The 21544-nt window shown below is 45.6% G+C and overlaps 1 protein-coding gene across 1 annotated transcript in view; it reads left to right on the forward strand.

The window, feature by feature from the left end:
- The window catches only part of LOC135808417 (uncharacterized), a 36678-nt gene extending 15994 nt beyond the window's left edge, over positions 1 to 20684 (forward strand). The window contains exons 7-14 of the mRNA XM_065321604.1: positions 7638 to 7775; positions 10282 to 10539; positions 10812 to 11300; positions 12920 to 13069; positions 13699 to 14357; positions 15655 to 15918; positions 17905 to 18064; positions 20228 to 20684. Coding sequence (XP_065177676.1) covers positions 7638 to 7775; positions 10282 to 10539; positions 10812 to 11300; positions 12920 to 13069; positions 13699 to 14357; positions 15655 to 15918; positions 17905 to 18064; positions 20228 to 20332 — 2223 coding nt within the window. The 3' untranslated portion in view covers positions 20333 to 20684. The remainder of the gene's footprint in view (positions 1 to 7637; positions 7776 to 10281; positions 10540 to 10811; positions 11301 to 12919; positions 13070 to 13698; positions 14358 to 15654; positions 15919 to 17904; positions 18065 to 20227) is intronic.
- Positions 20685 to 21544: the final 860 nt, after the last annotated feature.

Raw genomic sequence — 21544 nt, forward strand, 5'->3', positions numbered from 1 at the left:
GCCAGAGACAGAGCTTAGTACATGGCAGACTCAGCGGAGGACGTTCAGGTTGGCTGTAACTCTGAGTTTCATGCCGCTAGGCAATCGTCAGACAACTGATACTCGGATCTACCCAGCAGCATGCTTACTATATTATGTCCATTACAAGCGCAGCCTCTTGTAACTGTTAGATGCCCAGTCTCTATCATAAGCACACTCCAAGAGGGTTTCGAAGATATACAGGCGCAGTCTCCAATATAAGCGTATGGCTTATAATGGAGAACTGTATGGATCATGTCCATGCGTGTTTGACGTCCACAGTCACATGATCACATACACACATGTTATGGCGCAAGTCTGTGATCCCTGAGATAAAAATGTACAGACTCAGTGTACAAAACTGTCCGCAAAACTGCATTCACGGTACCTGGTGGGAAATTTTGTGCTACTGGTACTTCAAAGTGTAAGAAAATACTTGTACCGGATTGTTGAAAAATTATAAGCCCAGTCTCTAGACTCTAGTAGAAGCCCAGTCTCCAATGTAAGACCAGGGTCAGGATTGGTTGAAAAATATATAAACCCAGGGCTTATAATGGAGATAATACGGTATATACACATAGTGGAAGTGCCAGGAGGGAGGCGGGCAACAGGCAGGTGTGACCATAAAAGCGCGGACAGAGGCGATGGGGAGGCAGTGTGTACAGCAGATGGGTGGAGGTGCCAGGAGGATGGCGGGCAATGGGCCAGGGAGATCGCTAGGGGGTCTTTGGGTGACGGGCAGGCATGAGCAGAGTGGCATAGCCAACAACAGAGGATTGTGTTATTAATTGATATTGGGGTGCTCATGCAAAGTGCAGCACAGTACTTGGTCAGTACGACACTGAAGAAACTCCTGCTCAACAAGTGGTCTGAGATGATCTCGAAATGCAGGCATCAGAACAAGTTCTGCCTCGCAAATTTCACACCTATCAAATGAACAATTAATAACACAATCCCCTATTGTTGCCTATGCCACTCTGCTCATGCCTCCCCGTCGCCCAAAGACCCCCTAGCGATCTCACTGGCCCATTGTCCGCCATCCTCCTGGCACCCCCACCCATCTGCTGTACACTGCCTCCCCGGCATCGCCTCTGTCCGCACTTTCATGCTCACACCTGCCCGTTGCCCGCCACCCTCCTGGCACTTCCACTTGCCTGTTGCCTCTTCTACTGTCCTAGCGCCCTGACCCGTGCCATCTTTCTCCCCATACCTTACATCAGATTTAGCGCTCAATTTGTTTATGCCTGTGGCCCTATGTGTTTATCAGCACACTGCTGCGTAGATCTGAGTATCAGTTGTCTGATGAATGCCTAGCGGCATGAAACTCAGAGTTACAGCCAACCTGAACGTCCCCGCTGTGTCGGCTATGTACTGTAATGTCGCTGTTGATGCCCAATGCTGTAGACAGCAATCTGTTTCGGCCATAAAGGCCTCATCAGTACAGCTACGAGCTAAATAGGCCGATCTACCAGCCATGGTGCAAAGGAGGCACCACCGACAGTACGATAGCTCGTGGCTCTAGCACCAGAGTGCTCAAACTTCGAAAAGTAGCTGGCAATGCTTGATGCAGCAGCACTAGAGCAGCCTACCGAGGGTGCTCAACAAGACGAAAGCCGAGGAGTGCAATACCCAATGCTGTAGACAGCAAGCTGTTTCGGCCATAAAGGCCTCATCTGTACAGCTACGAGCTAAATAGGCCGAGTTACCAGCCATGGTGCAAAGGAGGCACCACAGATATTAACGAGACCTCGGTCCTACCGGTAGGACCATCATACAGAGGCATGCTGCACGGTCTCTGTTTTAAAAGGTAGCGTACACATGAAAAACTCGGAAAAATTGAAAGTTGTCCGATCAGGTCGAACGATAGCTCAAACGAAAGGTGTTGATCCGTAGAATACGCGTGTAAATTTTTTTGGATTAGGATCAACGAAACAGGAGATATGCGCGCTAGAAGATTGCAATTAAATTTGAAAATTTGAAAATTTGGAGTATGCATCAGTGACTTTTCGCAATCGGAAATCCACCAATTTCGCTGTTTCCTGTGATTCTAAGCCCTATTTTTTGGCAAATTCTGATAATACCATGCTTCCAGCATGTACTGGTGTCTGGTGATGGCATGGTCACGAGGTGTAGCCGCCTACACGTTCGCGTACGTACGCGACCAGCTGAGCTTGGGCAAAAAATATGTGTTTTTGTGAAATTAAAATTATTTGTGATTTACCTTGTCAAAGTTGCTCTTAGGAGCTGCTGGAGACGATGAGCAATGCAAAGCGACGTTCTAGAACATCCAAGAGAGTATTTCACGGCAATCAATTTGGTCGTGAAGGTAGTGCAAGTGCGCAGGTAGAGCAGGCCGTCGCGGATCATGAAGAAGAGGCGATCGCCACTGGAAGCAGCAGTTCTGAGAAATTGCCAAAATTTGAGTTTTTCGACTTGGAATGTGGACGTGGACAGCAGCTCCGAGTCAGAGAGCGATGCCGGTGATTCTGATCACCAAGAAACTGGCCCAGCAGGTCCGAAATAATCAATGAGAAAACATGTATGCTAAAATTGATGTTCCTAATCGATTTTCTTGAGACTATCATCAGGGAAAAATCGTCTCACAATAGAAGCTATGCGGAGAAACAAACTACTTATACGTCTATAGGATAGTGGGAAGTATACAAGGTGAGGTGAAAAAAAACTAAAGTGGGAGAGAAGACGAAAGAAAGAAGAAAAGATGTGAGAGTGTTCCAACGGTGTGAGCTACTACAACAGGTGAGTGAAATGAAAGCGTGGAAGCAGGTGAATGTGATAGAGTGAGGAACTGTGAGGTGTAGGTGTATGCGAATGAATACGTGTGTGAATGCTGGGTGAATAGTCTCATCAATTTTAGCATACATGTATTCTCATTGATCATTTCGTAATGTCCGCTTCGCTTATACTATTTATCGCCTTAATAAAGTTATTGTCTCCTCGTCGCCTATTCCACTTATATATTGTTGTTTATAGCTAGATTTCATTATTGAGACTTACTTCCCTGATGAATGTCTCTAGAAAACTTGTTAGGAAATTTTATTATCCATATTTTATTTAAACAAACGGCGAGGAGACAATAATTTGATAACCGCAATCAATAAGACATAGTCCGTGGGCCAAACCTGAAAAAGGCCTCCTAGAAAAATCTCGTTCCGACTTTTGGGCACCGCAATTTTATTGGCCTACGTCTACTCTAGATACCTTACTGACCAGGATTCCGGTTGTTGTCACTCTGACAACTTTCTGAAAGGTATCCAACGAGCGGCTTTTCCATGTTGAGAATTTCTCTCTCGGCGACCATTGTTTTGTATGCATTCATGTATGTACATGATGTAGACGTACATGTATGTAGGTAAGCGTAAGTGCATGCACTGCTGCATAGACCGATGTGCCGTGCAGTGCACGCATGCGGCATGGAGTGTAGCTTGCACATATCTCAGCCGTCCGATCCAGGTTTGAGAACTGATCGCGTGACACCGACACTGACAGGTCACCCAGTTTGTTGCAATGTTGACTCTGAGGCATCTCGCACGTCCTTCCATTTCTGGATTGTTTCTTGCTTTCCCTTTCTCTATTATTCCAAAGGATGCTGTGTAGCTCTGACATTGGTGTGCACTGGGCTACTGCCTGAACCTCTTGAGGTAATATTTAATTTGAAGTGAATCTTTGGAAGTCTGGTCAAGTAGCAATAAAGCGTCGTGATGAGGAGGGGGAGCCCTTCACCCAGATACTGATGTGGAAAAGTGCGTGAAATGGGAACAAATGAAGCTGTTGCTGTAGATAATTTTAGAAGCTGAGCGCAGGGAGCCTTGTGGAGGTGATGTTTGGCCTGGAAATGAACTGGGCTTTCGCGTCGCCCCCGCGCACGCTACATCTCTAACTGCTCCCGTCGTAACGTTAGCACGAAGAGCTGCACATTTGGGGAAAGGTGAAATGGCAGCAATCATACTGGAAGAACGCAGTCCGATCAACAACCGAATATGAATACATGCTTCTGCCAAGTTCTTACAAGCAGCAAATATGAGAAAAGACGAAATATCCAAGTTGCCATTGGCCAATCTCTCGTCTCATCATACGCAGTATAACTATTATCGCAATCTGTACGAGTGCTTCAACGCTGGAACTGTGTACTGCAAAATGCCTCAGTATGGGCTTGACTACTCGGAGGATGAAATCATCTTCGTTAGGCCGATACGACTATTGAATCTGAGTGCGTCTATGCAACGATGCATTGTAACTCATTTGTATGCACTTTCTTCACCTTTTCATCAACTCGCCAGCCATCACGACAAGGGGAGGAGGATATAGAGGAGGATTAAGTACTTACAATCGGCGATGCAACTCAGGCTACAGAGCCAGATGACAATGTCACACTAGTTCAAAGTTGCACCTCCAGATCTGCTCACTTGGGGAAGATTAAGTTATCATCGGTGCGGCTGTACTGCAGTACAGCCCCCGAAGCACATTACTCTTGCCGCAAGTGTTGCTTTGCATATGTTTCAAAGTTCAAAATTGTATACCAGTATCTTGGCCACGGTGCTGCATACATACAGGTTTAGAGCTCCAAACTGCGTTGGCTGGATGCCAAGCAAATAATCAGCAAACAACTGCAGTGTCTCTTCCCACTGGAGTCACGACCGGTGGTACCTACTACATTTTGTGGAATAACAATGATCTGTGCGAAGAAACATTGTTGGGAGAAGTCACAACCCTCTGTGCAAATGGCATACTTGTGCAGCCATCTCAACGCGCACATATTCACAACTCAGCAGTGTCTCCTGCAGCTGTGTCAGCCTTCATTCCATCAAGGCGAAAGCGCTCAACTGTTGTACAATGTACCTGCCAATGTCTTCCCAGTTTTTATCCTACTCTCGTGATCCGTTCCACCTGCTTTCCCTGCAACCAATTAAGAGGACCGGATTCACGGGCATAGCTGGTCCCCATTTTAGGGGGTGCATGGCCGCATTCAATGTTTGTGTAGGATGGCTGGTCCATGTCTTTCATGACCACAGTGTGCATACTGAACCAAGGTGGAACTTTTTAGGGGGGAGTGCACGTGCCCCCATGACCTATGCGAGCTACGCACCTGCATCCGCACACAATGTTCACCATCACTCTAAACTGCTTCATTTCATCTGGATGATGCCACACATTGGTGTTATGAAGGAGATGTCATAAGCCAGTGTTATGATGATGAAAGTCTGTCGCATTAATTAACAGCCACAACGGTCGGCATGGTCTTCTTGGATCACACGGTCTTTCAACTCTGGTCTGCCAGTGTATGTACTTTATTAGCACTACATGTATGTCCAGACTGTAATGTTGTGTTGTGGATCATTCTTTATGGTTTTTCTATCTGGTTTGCAGCGACTTGTACAGACGTTTAGTGCTTGTTTCTTTCTGTGGACAATCTGCAACCACTATAAAAATGCACAATGCGCCGGCATATTCTGAATATTCTGTACGTTGCATGGATCCGTCTGAGATATTATTAGATCGGACAAAGTGATCAGATGGCTGCTTCATGCTGCAGCCAGTCAAGTTCTGATGAAATAGCATGCGTCTCATGCTATTGACAGACTGTATTGCACTCGTACATGTAATGCATGTGCATGTAAATGTACATGTATGGTGCAGTTTGCTCAGTTTCGAGTTTTTCAAGTTCCATCATGTGTTTAGCCTTCCAGTGAGATCCAGGAAGGAAACATTCTGTGTATATGACCCTGTAGAAAAGTTATATTGCCAAAAAACAATTACAATTAGCCAGGAAGTCCATTTTAGGTTCCGTTTACCATAGCAACCAGCGCTGAATTTAGTTTTACTCCCAGTACAACCCTTGGACAAAATCAGGAATGACAACAAGTGGGTTTTCAATGTATGCCAGCCCATCTATCGACTGGACCAAAAAATTGCGGTGCCCTCTTCCTCGGAACGAAAATTCACATTTTTGACATTTGGCCCACAGACTAACAAGCTGAATCGACATTTGTGGATACTTTATTCATGCAATGTAAAATGGTGGAGACAATGTGCAATAAAACCATGAAAACATGAAGATAATTATAGTATAGAGAAAAATACGGATTCAAACAAGTTTTCGTACAACACTATTTCTTCATATTTTAATCGTTTTATTGCATATTGTCTCCACCATTACATTTTTACATTGCATGAATAAACAAATGTCGATTCAGCTTGTCTTATTGATTACGGTTATCATATTTCATTTTTGTTGATTACTACGTCCAATGTCCGCTTCGCTGATTCTGCTGATTGCCATAATAAAGGTATTGTCTCCGCGCCGCATATTCATTTCAAAACTAGAACCCAAATATGGATTTACTTCGAAGTAGATACAAACTGCACATGAAATGAATCCGTTTTTGCCTCTGCGCCACTTTTTGGCCATTATCCGAAAAGTGATGAAATGGATTTAGCGGCCGGGTTTTGCATCAGCTCTTCATTTCAAGATTGCATTTTCATTCGAATTTTGAGTCAACGGCGTATACCAGGTTTTGCATATATCTTTTCTTTTCTTTTGTTTTCTTATTGTCTTCAAACTCCAATGCAGCCACATACACATGTACTTGCATTCCACTAAAATTGATTTGAATCGCAGCAAAGAAACCACTACCGTAGAATCCCGCGGATAAGCCCGTGGGCTTATCTGTTTCACAAGGACATTTCGGTGGGCTTATACAAGAAATTGGGCTTATACGCTGACACCAACATTGTGCTAATGAAAAGTACCAAGGAAGTGAGAAGTACATTGCTGAAAGCCACTGTCACTGTGCAAACAAAAACAAACGATGATTGTGTTGAAATGTGCAAAAAACCCTACATGTACTATGTACATGCACATAGTACGACCAAGAGTCCATAATTTTTGGACTCTTGGTACGAATGAGGCCCATGGGCTTGTACGACGAAGCCTTGTGATGTTCGAACTTTCCCTGGGCGTATGCCCGAGCATTGGGCTTATACGCGGGTGGGCTCATCCGCGGGATTCTGCGGTATTGGAGTCGGGGAGTGAAGCTTCATAAATCTTTTGTTTTGTCAAAGCTTCGTCGAAGTCACTCGGATGGCTTTGCAGAGTGAATGCATTGGTAGTGAGTTCCTAGCCATGTTACATGTACTTTCATCACACGGTGAGAGTAAAATTGTATTGTAGCTCAAATAACTGTTACGTTAGGTCATAACGACAATGTGGGACCAACCCATGCGCCGTTCGAAATTTACTACTCTGCGAGCAAGCTGTGTCACCATGAATATTAGGGCTCCTCGGGGTATTGAAAACAGGGTAAGCAGCAGTATTCGGCCCTGCACAGTTTTTTTTTGGGGGGGGGGGGTTGGTTTGGTTGATTTTTGGCGTGGAGGTTGGTGAAAAAACTCCTCAGGGTAGCCCAGTTAATTCTGTTAATTTATATGGAGTAGTTTATGTGCTTTCGCCACTAAGGTGAAAAGGCATAGTGGTGGCCTGCGGAAGCGCAGGCTATAGTTTGTGTGTTTCTGAACATTCAAATGATGCTAACGCGGATCCCGCGAATATTATTATTACTATCATAGTTTATGTGGTTTGCTCACCCTCGTGTCGGCTGCAGAACATAACTTTCCCATTCAAATCGGATGAATCGCTGAGCGCTATTACCCTACATCCAGCATCTGGAGAGGAATTCTCCCTATCTGTGCAAGTTCTCGACGAGGTCATGAATATCCGAACAAAAGTCATTTCAATCAAGGCAGGTTTTGTTTGCTTTTGTCATGGGTTTGTCAGTTTCCATGGTGACAGCGCAAAGCTGATGCATGCTTTAAAACTGTTCACATGAAGAACAATTATCCAACTTTTAAATATGATTACCGAAACACTCACCCTTCTGCCAGCATCGATATATTGGGCTTTAAAGTCATACACGTGCATGTCCGTATCAGTCAGGCTGTAGTCATGACAGTGATTAGTATTGGATTTATTTGGATCGTGTTTTCTACGGATTTGTACACTTTAAAAGGTAGTTTACTTCGCAGCGTAGGGACACATCCGACGATAACGACTGGATTGGGCCCTCTCCGATCGGGGAGCCGTTTGTGGTTAGGCATTTCCCAAATCGGCCGGCCGAAAAATTGGCCGAAAATAGTGGTTTTGAAGAAATCACCGATCTTTTCGCTGAATGCGCAATTTTCACACTGATTTCGCCGTAAATCGATGTTTTAGTGCCTCAACAGCATGCAAATACAATTTCTGTAGCCATTATTTGCGAAAGGTGACTGCGACTTTTGACATTTCCGAAAACAGTCTGCATGAAAAGACGCCGAAATCAATTGCTGTCAAGAAATCGCCGATAATTGCACCGAATTTACAAATTTTGCGTTGAATTCGCCGAAAATGGATGTTATAGCGCCTCTACAACGTGCATGCAAACGTGCATCTATACTGTGAGAGGTGACTTCCAGTACCGCTTTGAGCCGAAATACGACTTTGGGCCTCATAATACGGCCGAATTTGGACATTCTCTTAGCCCACAGTCAATTGGGAACTTGTGGCCAGGCACAAGGGGTACATGGATGCAGCTAATGGGGTCGTTTTCGGCACTTGTGCCAATGGTTGTGAGACTTACCCACTCACCCCCACCGTTAGGCGCTGCATCTGCCGCTAGGGTTTATCGGGTGTTAGCGGCCGTCGTGAGTTCCCTTCGGGGACGGATACGATAATTTACTTTTTTTTAGCTGATCGAAAAGCCGATTAGGCGAAAAAATCGGGCCGATTTGGGAAATGCCTATTTCTGGTACACGCAAATCACATGTTCATGCCATACGAGGGGCCTGTCCGCCATATAGTTCTGAAGTACTGGTACTAAACTTCGCTCTGGTCAGAGAGGACCCAGTTTGTCCCAGAAGTTGTTATTTGTTGACTTCTAACATCGTCAGTTTTAAAAGTCCTATTGGTCTAGGTCAGCTTTGCCTATGAGAAAAGAGGTGCAATAGTTGCTCTTGAACCAGGCTTTTGAGAGCAGACTTGCGTCACATAATGGTGTTACCATGCCCTCGTACAATATAGTGTTTGTGCATGCTTGTGTCTGCCCGTGCTGTGTATTAACTTATTGATGCCAACTTCATTTGGTCTGTCCGTTCACTAGTGTTGTCTGCTTTCTTATGGTCAAAAGAAGAACCTACGAATACTGTGGTCCGTTTTGTTAAAGTCCTCATGCTGACCAGCTGGCCATTTAGTTTTGCTATCCAATAGACTAGTACAAAGGATTCTCCAATGGTTTAAAGCTCTTTGTAGCCGCAACACTCACGCTGTAAAGTGGTGAAACGAATATCAAAACCCAGTAGCCAAATATTCTATGGACTAACGAACGAACAAATGAATATTCTTTCGTTAACACGGATGACCTGACATGCCCTCCTCTCACCCATTTTATTGGAAATTGTCAATGATACTAGGCATGACAAACGGAGGAACATATTTCTCCATCATTTCTATGTCAATTTTCACAAAATCCCCATGCAACTGCAGTGCATTTCACAGGCTCAAAAAACCCACCTTGAAACGACGTGATTTTTCGTTCGAGCGCCGTAACTCCACTCCTGGACCTCAGATTGCGGTTGCTTCTAGACGAGAGCTGAGAGTTTGCTAATGCCGATAGACCTTTCGATGAAGCAATTCGGTCAAGTATTTGCGAAGTTACGAAGGTTTGAAGTCGCCCGGTAAACTCTGCATACCGGGCTAACGAATATTCGCCATGAGAAATATTCGTTCGAATGTGCCAAAACCGAACGAATATTCGAATATTCGGTATATTCGTTTACCACTAATTTATGATTATTAAAAATTAATACCGAAACATAGTGCCAATTGTAGAAATGAACAGTCTTGAATAGGGCGTATTACCTTTGATTTCAAGATGAATCATACTACCCAATTGGCTTGAACTAATAGGTATACACTGCAGGAGCCATTTTGCCAGACACCATTCTGGCGCGTGATGCATTGCTAACGTGCCATAGAAGATCAAATTTGGAAGCATGATATGACCCGCCTCAATTTTCAGTGCATATAGCAATGCGAGTGTGTACAGGCACGTGACTCAACAGGTTGATAGAAATTCCTGTGAAGTAGACTGAATTCAGCCAAATAAAAATGGATTGCCAATGCATTATGTATGGGATGCATTATTCTATACACCCAGCCTATATCCGTCTGGCATATGCTAGTTTCTTGTCCCGGCGTGCTTCTCCTTGCTGCAGGTTGTAGCGGACAAAGACGATGTACTGCTAGGCTACAATGGTATCCAGTACGGCCGTGGTGAGGAAGTGAGATTTTCTTCCGCGCATGCCATACGCAGTCTGAGCCTTCTTGGACTGACCAATTCCACTGGATACATCTTGGTGACCAAGATCGGAGCAATTGTAATGCGTATGCCAGAGAAGGGAATGCTGGCGCTGAAGATTCCATTCAAGATCAGAAGATGCCACTTGGGCTTTCGGGCTCCGAGTTTGGAAGAGGTAACTGAGTCCAGAGAGCTAGGCATATGCTGAGCTCCAGAGGCATAGAGCGCATCGATGAGGTTGAGATGACTTGTAAGCATTGACAGTTGACAGTTCAAAATGATACTCTTTCTAGGTTGAGCATGGAGGAGAAATCCCCTTTCAGCTAGCGCTCAATCCAGCAAATACCAAAGACAATGGATGCATGCGTGCTACAATCAATAGCGAAATATTACCAAGCGTTTGTTCTTTTACCTGACTTTGCTGCTGTGTCTGGCTTGTTTCAATAGGATGTGATAACCTACGTTACAAATTCCACAAGGGCGAGAAGCAAAGGCATCATTTCACGTTATCGCTACACGCGGCAGTCCGGGGCTGAGGTTGAACAGATACTATCCCCGTTGATGTGCCAATGTCCTGCCGATGCAAAGCCCGTGGACCCGGGTGTGCAATCCTGTAAGGAAGGAAAGAGCATCAACGTGAAGAGTGGGTATTGGGCAGGGCCTGCAAACCACCACACCATCCCTTTCCTGGAGCGACGAGCAACATTCAAGAACTACACTCTGGAAGAATTTGAGGTGGAAAAGCATGGTGACCCGTTTGGGTATTCGGACCAAGGGACTCCGTTTGGCACGGCAACCTGTGATAATGGACTGTGTAACAGCTCTAGGAAATGGACCATGGAGGAAGACCAGGATCCATGCAAGAGTGGTATGGACCGAAATGGGGTACTGTGCGGCGCTTGCTCCGTTGACACATACAACATAGTTGCATCCGAGGTTAGTGTTTGATGATCTAGTGTACCAGTATGAAGCCTACCAATGCCTGCCACATATATCATTTCTGCTGTCTTGGGCAATGATTCTGGACAAAACACTAGAACACATCAATGACTTTCGCCTCCACTGGAACAGCTAACAAAGAGATGATTTTGATGATGATTTTATTTGGATTTGCTGGCCGAAACCGGCACAGATACAGTGTATCAAATAAAAAAGGGCAGATGTGGTGAGGCACAGTGCCATGAACTTATGAAAAGAGAGAGAGAGAGAGAGAGAGAGAGAGATAGAGAGAGAGAGAGAGAGGGAGAGAGCAAGAGAGAGAGAGCAAGAGAGAGAGAGAGAGAGAGAGAGAGAGAGAGAGAGAGAGAGAGAGAGAGAGAGAGAGAGAGAGAGAGAGAGAGAGAGAGAGAGAGAGAGAGAGAGAGAGAGAGAGAGGGAGAGAGAGAGAGAGTGAGAGAGAGAGGGAGAAGGAGAGGGAGAAGGAGAGGGAGAGGGAGAGGGAGAGGGAGATTGAGAGGGAGATTGAGAGGGAGGGAGGGAGAGAGAGAGAGTGAGAGATGGGAAGAGAAGAAAGAGAAGAAAGAGAGATGAAAAGCTAGTTTAAGTTAAACAGATCTCCAGGCTGTGTTGTAAAGATAGAGGAGAAGCAAGGTAAAACAGGTCTTTCTGCTGTGCCTATTACTTTATCGCATGGAGAGTGCACCAATTCACACACTGCTGTGGAAGTTGGTATTAAAGCGGTACAGAAGATCTTGCACAAGGTTATATTGCTGTTGTTGTTTTTGTTGTTGCTGTTTCCATCGCCATCACCATTGCCGTTGCTTTCGCCGCCGTCGTCGTCGTCATGGTGGTGGTGGTTGTCATCATCATTGTCGAAACTGTTGTTGTTGCTGTTGCTGTTGCCATTGTCATTGTCGTTGTTGCCGTTGTTGTCCTCTCTTCTATGTAGGGATGTGCACTTATAATATTAAATAAAATAGGAACTGGGTTTTTAATTCTAGTTTACCATGATCTGTTGGTTTGATCGCAACATTCAGGAAAAGGCATTTCCCAAATCGGCCAGATTATTTCGCCCAATTCGGCTTTTCGATCGGCTAAGAGAATGTCCAATTTCAGCCTTACATATGTACGAGCCCCAAAGTCAGATTTCGGCTCAAAGCAGTACTTGAAGTCACCGCTCGCTGTACACATGTACATTCACATGCACACTCTAGAGGCATGAAAACATCGAATTTTGCCGAATGCAGTGCGAAATGTGTAAATTCGGGGCAATTATCGGCGATTTCTTGACAGCCATTGATTTCGGCGGCCTTTCCTGCGGACCGATTTCGGAAATGCCTAAAGTCTCAGTCACTTTTCGCAGTGTAACTAATGGTTGCAGAAATTGTATTTGCATGCTGTTGAAGCACCAGAACATCGATTTTCGGCGAATTCCATGTGAAAATAGCATATTCGGCGAAAAGATCGGCGACTTCTTCAAAACCACTGTTTTCGGCCAATTTTCCGGCCGGCCGATTTGGGAAAAGCCTATTCAGGAACTATAGCTTATCACAATTATACCTTTTCACCGCGTATACGCTACTTCCTTAGAGCTTCTGTGACTGTGTGTGATGCAGGCGTGTTCATCATGTGATGGGGCGACAACCATGCACGTAGCCTTGTACGTGTTCTTAATGTTCCTGGTGACCTTCGTCATATTCTGTCTACTTCTCCTGTTGAACGTAGGCTTGAATCCAACCATGGACAGCTGGTTGTTCTTCATGCAGGTATGGTCACAACTTCATGTGCCAATGAAACATGTCGTTTGGACAAAGAATGTACAAAACACCAGCTGCATCTTCACCACAGGTTACTGAATTCCGAATTATATCGGTTCGGCCAGTCTCTCAGACTCTGAGCTTTGCTCACGTGACGCAACAAGGTCGATGTAGCTAGCTTTTCCCTCAGATTGAGCATTGCGCTTCCTTGTCTCAGCATGGTTGAGCACCCTTTCTGTTTCGCGTCAAACGGTTGCCTGCCCATGTGCAAAACTCGCTGTGTTTCTTGCAGTTCGAGCACTCTGATTTTGATGCTTTGGGCCAGTTGCTTTGTTATTCACAAGACTGCAATTGGTTAAGCCAGTCACTCTTAGCTCCGCGGATGAGACCAAACAAGGTCTCAAAACAGGTAGTTGTCCGGAGATTGAAAATTCTTAATTTCCTCGCTTTCTTTTTTTGTCCCTGTTCCGCGCTCTCGTTCATCTGTATAGTCTTCTCCCCTTGATGTGTTTGCATCAGGTACCACTTGTATTGCGGAATATTCCAGAGAACTACATGTAGTATGAGTGTCTTCTTTGCCTACAAGACTAATGCTAAATCATAATGATTGTCGTATTATTTTGTTGCGTTTTCTGCAGGCAACATTTTATCTGTTTCCTGACGAGACCAACCTCAGTGATGCTTACCTGTCCTTCCTGTCACTCGGTCTCGGCAACATTTGTCTGACCCCGCCCATCACTCGCCTCGCAGCCAAGGCGTTGCTACTCGCACAGCCTCTGTTTCTCTACTTCTTCATCGTCCTGCTGTGGTTCTGCATAACCTTTCGCCTGTTTATTGTACACCTGCAGAAGCTACAGCGCCGTCAGGCTCTAGCCTATGTTGTTTGGTTCATTGTTGTGCTCTCTTCATCAAACATGGCCTATATTGCAGTCACGATTCTGACGTCGGTGAAGCTTTCCAATGGGAAGAGGGTGGTCCTCGTTGATGGTGCCGTGGCGTACTTTGATGACCAGCACAAACCATTCGGTGTCCTGGCCATCATTGTGCTGATTTGTTTTGTGCTGCCACCACCCGTGATTCTCACCGTGCCATATTTACGTGGCCTGCCAGTGTTCCGACGTTTTGTTGACGCGGCTCTGTCATCGTACGAAGATCACGTGCCCTGGTGGGCCGCGTACAACTTAGTGCGACGACTGCTCCTCGCTCTCCTCCAGGGTGCGGTGGTGGACGGGCAGTCAAGACGCGGCTTCATTGCTCTGGCCAGCATCATGCTTCTGACCATACACGGACTTGTTAGGTGGGTACGTGTGCATGACCAGAAATAGAGCGGAAGAGAGAATGTATGAAAGCGAGTGCCTGAATGGAAACAAAGAATGGACAAGAATGAAATAAAGCAGTAAACGAGAGAGCTTGGAAACTCAGGGCCCTACGCTATGCTTTTTTGCCTAGCGAGAGTCAACTTTCTCTTTGCAGTCGAGGGTAATACGACACCGTCTACCACCTTGATGACCTAGGCAAAAAAGCATAGGGAAGTTCTAAATTTTTCATTTCTCCCTTTTTTATTTCAAAACATAACCTGGGATTCGAACCCGCACTATCGCCCTGCATGCATTCTCCGATACACTTCGCATACATACTCATTATTCCAAGTTGCTTCACGTTATGATTTTGCATTTGAAAACCCTATTTGAATATTGTGGCCAGCTGTCTTTGATTATTGTGGCCAGCTGTCTTTGATGGTACGGAACGGGACAGGTATGGGATAGCGCCAGGTATGTCGATGCTGTCCTTGATGGTACGGTACGGGACAGGTACGGGATAGCGCCAGGCATAGCGATGCTGTCCTTGATGGTACGGTACGGGACAGGTACGGGATAGCGCCAGGCATGCCCATGGCACAAACAAACAAACACGGAATTAAAGCTGTGTGGACCGTGGCTAGCGCCAGACGTTACTGAAGTAACGTCTTTTGCATAGCTACGGGAATAAAAATAATAGTAAAGTGGACAAACTTTTATCACAAACATAGCAAACAAAGATGTGATCCAGAAAACGTTCTTTTACAAAACTTTGATTGCTATGTTTGTGAGAGAGGTGACACATTTGAGACCTGTATGATAGAAGCAGCTGTACGAAGGCATAATTCATGCCAATGTCTACAACGAAAACTCAGAGTTGTATTGCTGGAGTTGTGGATGAGTTTGAGTAGAGAGCGCACGTGGTGGAGTTAGTCAATGTCAACTTTGTTAACTATAATCGCTGCCATAGCTTATTCGGTCATACTCCAGTGCATGTGGGCTCCCAGTGGATAAATACCAAAAGTCTATTTGTCGAAAGAAGCCTTGAGGCTTCCTGCAGCTTCATAATAGAAAAGAGGATTGGGTGGACACACCCATTCCAGTCTCTATGCAAATCTGAACCAATTCCATTGTTAAACAACGTTTCGGCACATGGCCATCACCAGGTAACTGACCCCCCCCCCCCATGTGTCGCCTAGCCTTGAACGTTTCTGAGACATTGGAACCGTTGTCATCACTTGCAAAAGCTGGTGATTTCTATTTTGTTTTACGCGATTGTAATTACACCCGCTGCAGGCCCTTCAAACGCAAGACGAAGCTGTGGATTTTCTCGGACGTCGACAACAAGTTTGAGCTGATGCTGCTGATCGGATTCTGCTCCCTGTGCATCCTGCGTCTGTGGGCCGTCCACGAGGAAGTATTCCCCGGGCACTACACAGCCAGGCCGCAGGATACGTACATACCCATCTGTCTGACCATCACCGTGATCTCCTTGCTTCTCGCCATAACTCGCTTCCTGCTCAGCTGGCTTGCGACCTACAGGCAGACGCAGAGAAAGAAGTGAGTGTCTATCAGAGTTCGGGAAGCTTAGAGAGGAGTGAACATTGAGATGACACTCCTAAAAAGCGCCATGCTCTTGATATAAGCTAACCATGTTGCCTGCTCTTTGCTGAAGGCTATTTCACTATCTAGTACATGACAAGGAAAGGCTTCGCTCCCTACACCGGAGTTCGCGCTATTCCGCCGACTTGACTTGACACTTGACTGACTCTCAACTGCCATCCAGAGAACACGAGAAGTTCATCGAACCTTTGCCTTGGCAAACCTGCAAGAAAGCACCACTCCCTGCTCAATACATAGTGTTTCGGGGAATTCACCCCTCATCAGTTGAGCTTGAGTAGGTTAAGGAAGATTGTGCCTGAAGAGCACCACTTATATAGTGCTCTCCAGGCACAAACATCACCAGGGATACAAACTTTCAGAGACGCTCTGTTTCCAGCGCGACAAAAAACCTCATGACCACCAGATAGCAGCGTGAGTCAGTGAATTCCACGAAACACTGTGTATTGAGCAGGGAGTGATACTTTCTTGCCGGTTTGCCGAGTCGAAGGTTCGATGGACTTCTCGTGTTCTCTGGATGGCAGTTGTGAGTCAGTCAATTCAAGTCAAGTCGGCGGAATAGCGCGAGCTCCGGTGTGGGGAGCGAACCCTTTCTTACAAATCAGCGGCGAAGTCGCAACCACTATTTCGTATTTAATGCATGACAAGTCGAACAAAATGATGGGGATTTCAACTAGAAATGGGCCGATGCGAATCCGAGACTGAAAGGCTGTGCATGTCATCCTGGCTGGCGTAAGCATGTGCAATAAAATTGTGGATACAGGCTTCTTGGGACCATGTCGACATGTGGCATGCCCCTACAACAAGCAAAGCTAGTGAATTCCTGGTTTGTGAATTCCTTGTTTCAAGATCCATGAGAAAAGAATATCCTTTTAATTAACCAGTCAATATCTTTTAATTAAAAGAAAGTTTAAAGAAATGCAACACTTGAAATGTGGCTGTTGTTCATCAGTTCTGTTGATATCCGTGGGCTGTTGAGGGAATGATGTTGATAAAGTAATTCCACCTCCAACAAACACACTCTCTGGCCGACCTCACACGCCAGCAACATGACTCCAAGTTGTAGATACTGACAAAATAATAGTGTTTTCCTCCCTAGGGCGCTGTTTCCACCACTATCGGTCTCATTAGTGAAGATTGAGAATAATGAAAGACTAATTTGAAAACACCGTTTTATACATCGAATGTAATGCAGAGGCGTGATCCCGCGCTCAGAGGTAGCAGACGTACTATGTGCTCACACGCAGAGAAAAATGTGCAAAATGATAGTGCTACGCGCCACAAGTGTACTGCATAGCACTATATTGGACCTGTCACCCTTATTTTCAGTGCATGTACACTACATGATTGTATTTCAGAGTGCTAAAATCTGTTGCGCAAGTATCAATGATGTCTTTATTACGCTTGTGGCGCGTAGCAGTGTCCTTTTGCACCTTTTTCTCCGCGTGCTAGCACATAGCACGTCTGTTTCCTCTAACCGCGGGATCGCACTTTTTCATTTCACTCTATGTATAAAACCATGCTTTCGAATTAATTCTAACCATTCAATATTCTCAACCTTCACTGACGAGACAAGCTTCATGTATAGTGGTGGAAACAGCACAGTATGGAGGAAAACTCTTTTCAGTATCTACAACTTGCAGTCATGTCGCTGGTGTGTGAGGTCGGCCAGAGAGCACGTTTGTTGAAGGTGGAATTACTTTAGTGATGAACAGGCCGAAAGCAGCTACTTACTCTTTGAAAACAACCATGTTAATATCAAATATATCTAGAACAGGCAAACAGTGGGTACTTCTTCCAAACCATTTCTTTACTCCAAATATTCTGCTTTGTCCTGTAACTTGCTGACTGTAAGTGTGCAGTGTTAACCAGCCTTCATTACCACCCTCTCTCCTATTCGGTCACCATTGCTCTCCTCCTGTGTAGATTGACCGCTGCTGATTTCGAAGAGGATGAGGACGAGATGAAGCGGCACCTTGCCCGGCTGGGCAGCCATCCGTCGACGCCATATGACATTGGCTGTGTGAATGACAGTAGCGGTGTTGCCAACAGTGCAGCTTTGCCACGAAGCAATTCCAGCGAGCAGGTATGTAATTGTTTTGCGGAAGGAGTTGAAGAGTGAACAAGTGGTCAATGTCTGAAATGTGAAGTGTGGCGCAGAACCAAGTAAGGAAGCTGTAATGAACACATATTCTGGGTTGATACAAAGTGCTTAACTCCAACGGAAATGGGACATCCTCAACCGGCATACTGAAGGGCATACTGAAGGGCATACTGAAGGCATACTGAAGGGCATACTGAAGGCATACTGAAGGGCATACTGAAGGGCATACTGAAGGCATACTGAAGGGCATACTGAAGGCATACTGAAGGGCATACTGAAGGCATACTGAAGGGCATACCGAAGGGCATACTGAAGGGCATACTGAAGGGCTAAAATACTAAGAAAGAGCATGTACTTCAGATTCTTCAGCAAAATATTCTGAAAAGTTTCACAAGTAGACTGCTGTGCCTTCTCCTAGGGTGATGTACTGGCATAATAACAGAGGAACACGGTGATGTACTGGCATAATAACAGAGGAACAGGGTGATGTACTGGCATAATAACAGAGGAACAGGGTGATGTACTGGCATAATAACAGAGGAACAGGGTGATGTACTGGCATAATAACAGAGGAACAGGGTGATGTACTGGCATAATAACAGAGGAACAGGGTGATGTATTGGCATAATAACAGAGGAACAGGGTGATGTACTCGCATAATAACAGAGGAACAGGAACAATGAATGAAGTCGGTACTGGGCCCACTGCTATTTATTGTCTATGCCCGCGGCATAGCAGAAGAACTATCGCCGTTTAATGTGGGAGCAATCCAGTTTGCTGATGACATCTCTATACGATGTAGCAGGGAGTCTGCGGAAGCTGTTTCTGCACACCTTTCAGCTGCTGTTCAGCACCTGGCCACCTGGCTGAAGGGCCGTGGTTTAATTCTTAATGAAAGAAAGACACAGATATTGCCTATTCCCCCATCCCCATCTCAAGCACTTCAGCTGCATGTCATTTGTAATGGGCAGACGCTGCCTGTTGTGAAAACGGCCAAGTATCTTGGCCTACATTTCGACTCAGACATGGGCTGGAACACCATGACAAGCCATGTTGCACGCCGCGTTGCCGCTAAGATTGGGCTACTAAATCGAAGTGCAGCATGTTTGCCTTTTTCTTGCCGTGTTCAGTTTTTCAGGTCCTTTATACTATCAGAATTTGATTATGCATCTGCTGCCTATGCCCCTTTCTTATCGTCTTATCAGGATACGCGCCTAAATAGTTTGTTCAAACGTGCGGCTCGCTCGGTGTGCAGGGCAGCCCCTCGCACTCACACGGCTCCCTTACTTGAACGCATGAATGCCCATACCCTCAGCATATACACCCACATGCACATTCTTGTATTCATTTGGCGCTGCCTGAACAAATCTTCAAGTACTCTGTTTGCAAGCTTTTTCACCCGTAGTCCCTCTCTCCGAACACGAGGAGGGAGCAGCAAGTTACTCATCATTCCTGTCTCCCCCACTGCATCCTCAGCTAAGCGCATTAGCCATGCTGGAGCTATCCTGTGGAACCAGCTCCCAGACTCAGCATGCCTCGAAAGAAAGCGCTCCACTTTCAAATCGCTAAGCCTGGCCTTTCTGTTAGGCAGTACCGTCAACTAGGTTGAACTCATCTGCTTCACTACCTCTCTCTCTCTCCCTCTCTCTCTCTCTCTCTCTCTCTCTCTCTCTCTCTCTCTCTCTCTCTCTCTCTCTCTCTCTCTCTCTCTCCTCTCTCTCTCTCTCTCTCTCTCTCTCTCTCTCTCTCTCTCTCTCTCTCGCTCTCGCTCTCTCGCTCTCTCTCTCTCTCTCTCTTTCTCTCTCTCTCTCTCTCTCTCTCTCTCTCTCTCTCTCTCACTCACTCACTCCTTTCTTCCCGGTTGCCGTGCTTGTGACTTTTTTCCCCTGCTGCCGTGCTCATATTAGTTATCTAACTACAGCTGTATCTTCTTCTTGGTTCTGTTTGTCCGCTTATTATTATATATTTTTCTTTTCTCTTATTATCAGTGGGACCATTGTCATTAGGTTTAGGCCTGTTTTGGAACTCCACTTTAAATAAAGCCAAACAACAACAACAACAAAGTACAGCAAAGAGGCAATAAAATACGGCAAAGAAAAAACGCTACAGAGGGCATTCTCTTCTTCTTTTTTCCGTACTCACTAGGCCCAGCTGGATCGCTGTAACGTTCCATGTGGTCTTCGTGAGCCTCTGCTGTTGGATGCAGTGCTGAATCCGAATGGGAAGGACTGGTCGAACGAGAAAATATGAAGGCCCAGTGGTGTCTATGACCCAGTCGTACTAATTCCGTGTTCTTTGTGCTCTCTCTCTCTCTTTCTCTCTCTCTCCCCCTCTCTAACAATCTATATATTATCTCTCTGCGGATGAGTCGGTCTGTCACGCCAATTGTGAAATTTAGAAGTTTATATTCTAAATTATTTCTCATGCCTGTCTGTGAGTGAAGGATATGACTGTTGAAAAAACCTTTTTTTGGCAACGGGAGTGATGCTTTAGTTTTTTTCTTTGTGATTTGTGGCAAGTAGTTACGAACTGCTTGCAACTAACTTTTACTTGCCATACTTCCTGCTCCATGACATATTGGAACTCACGGACTATCCTTTGATGCCCATTTTTGTATTACCAGGAATACAGCTCTTTTGGCGGGTTCCGTGCACTATGATTCCGAAACAGGCGTGTAATGGATGAAAGCACACATCTGCTTTGCCAATACTTTCACCCATGCATTCCATAAAATATTCTCAAGCTGCATTTTCACCACTGAATCATCTTGGAAATGATTGTATCGACGATACATGTGCGTGTACATGCACGCTGTATCACCATCTCCCATGAAAGTGTTCAATCTCAACCCAGATATTTTTACTCGAGAACGCGCGCTTCCACCTGACGCATAGTTATGCCACTGATGTATCTGCCCTTAATGCGTCCTGCGCTACTCCCAGCAACGACCAGGAGTGATGCACGGTGATGGTGAAACTGAAGCCATTACTTCCTGACTCATTCCTATCAGCGGCAATGTGCAGCCTGTCAACGATCTGCTGCGGGGCACAATGCCAATGGTCGCCGCACAATGGATGCGGTGCAACTAACGGAAGTAAAACATGTAACACCTGAAGGGTACTCGAGGGCCTACACTGCGCTACAGTGGAGATTGGGACACTTCTGGAAGGGTGAACGCCGAGAAAAGATCCTAAAGAGGGTCTATCAACGTACTGACGTCATGGCATGAAGTGGCTCCAATCACGGATGATTGATTGGACAGTTGTTCTGTGCTGGGACTGGGAGAAGGTTTTGCCTGGCAAGTGATCAACGATCTTGTATGTGCTTATCATGACATGCCATCATGGATTCGAACAGCATTGTATTCAACACCTCCCCTAGCATAAGCCAAACAACAGCATGAATAGTCATAGTTTGTTCGGGTGGAATATGTAGCCAAATTGGTCTCGCTAGACAAAGCAC

The sequence above is a fragment of the Sycon ciliatum genome, chromosome 2, assembly GCF_964019385.1.
Source record: "Sycon ciliatum chromosome 2, ocSycCili1.1, whole genome shotgun sequence".
Classification (NCBI taxonomy): Eukaryota; Metazoa; Porifera; class Calcarea; order Leucosolenida; family Sycettidae; genus Sycon; species Sycon ciliatum.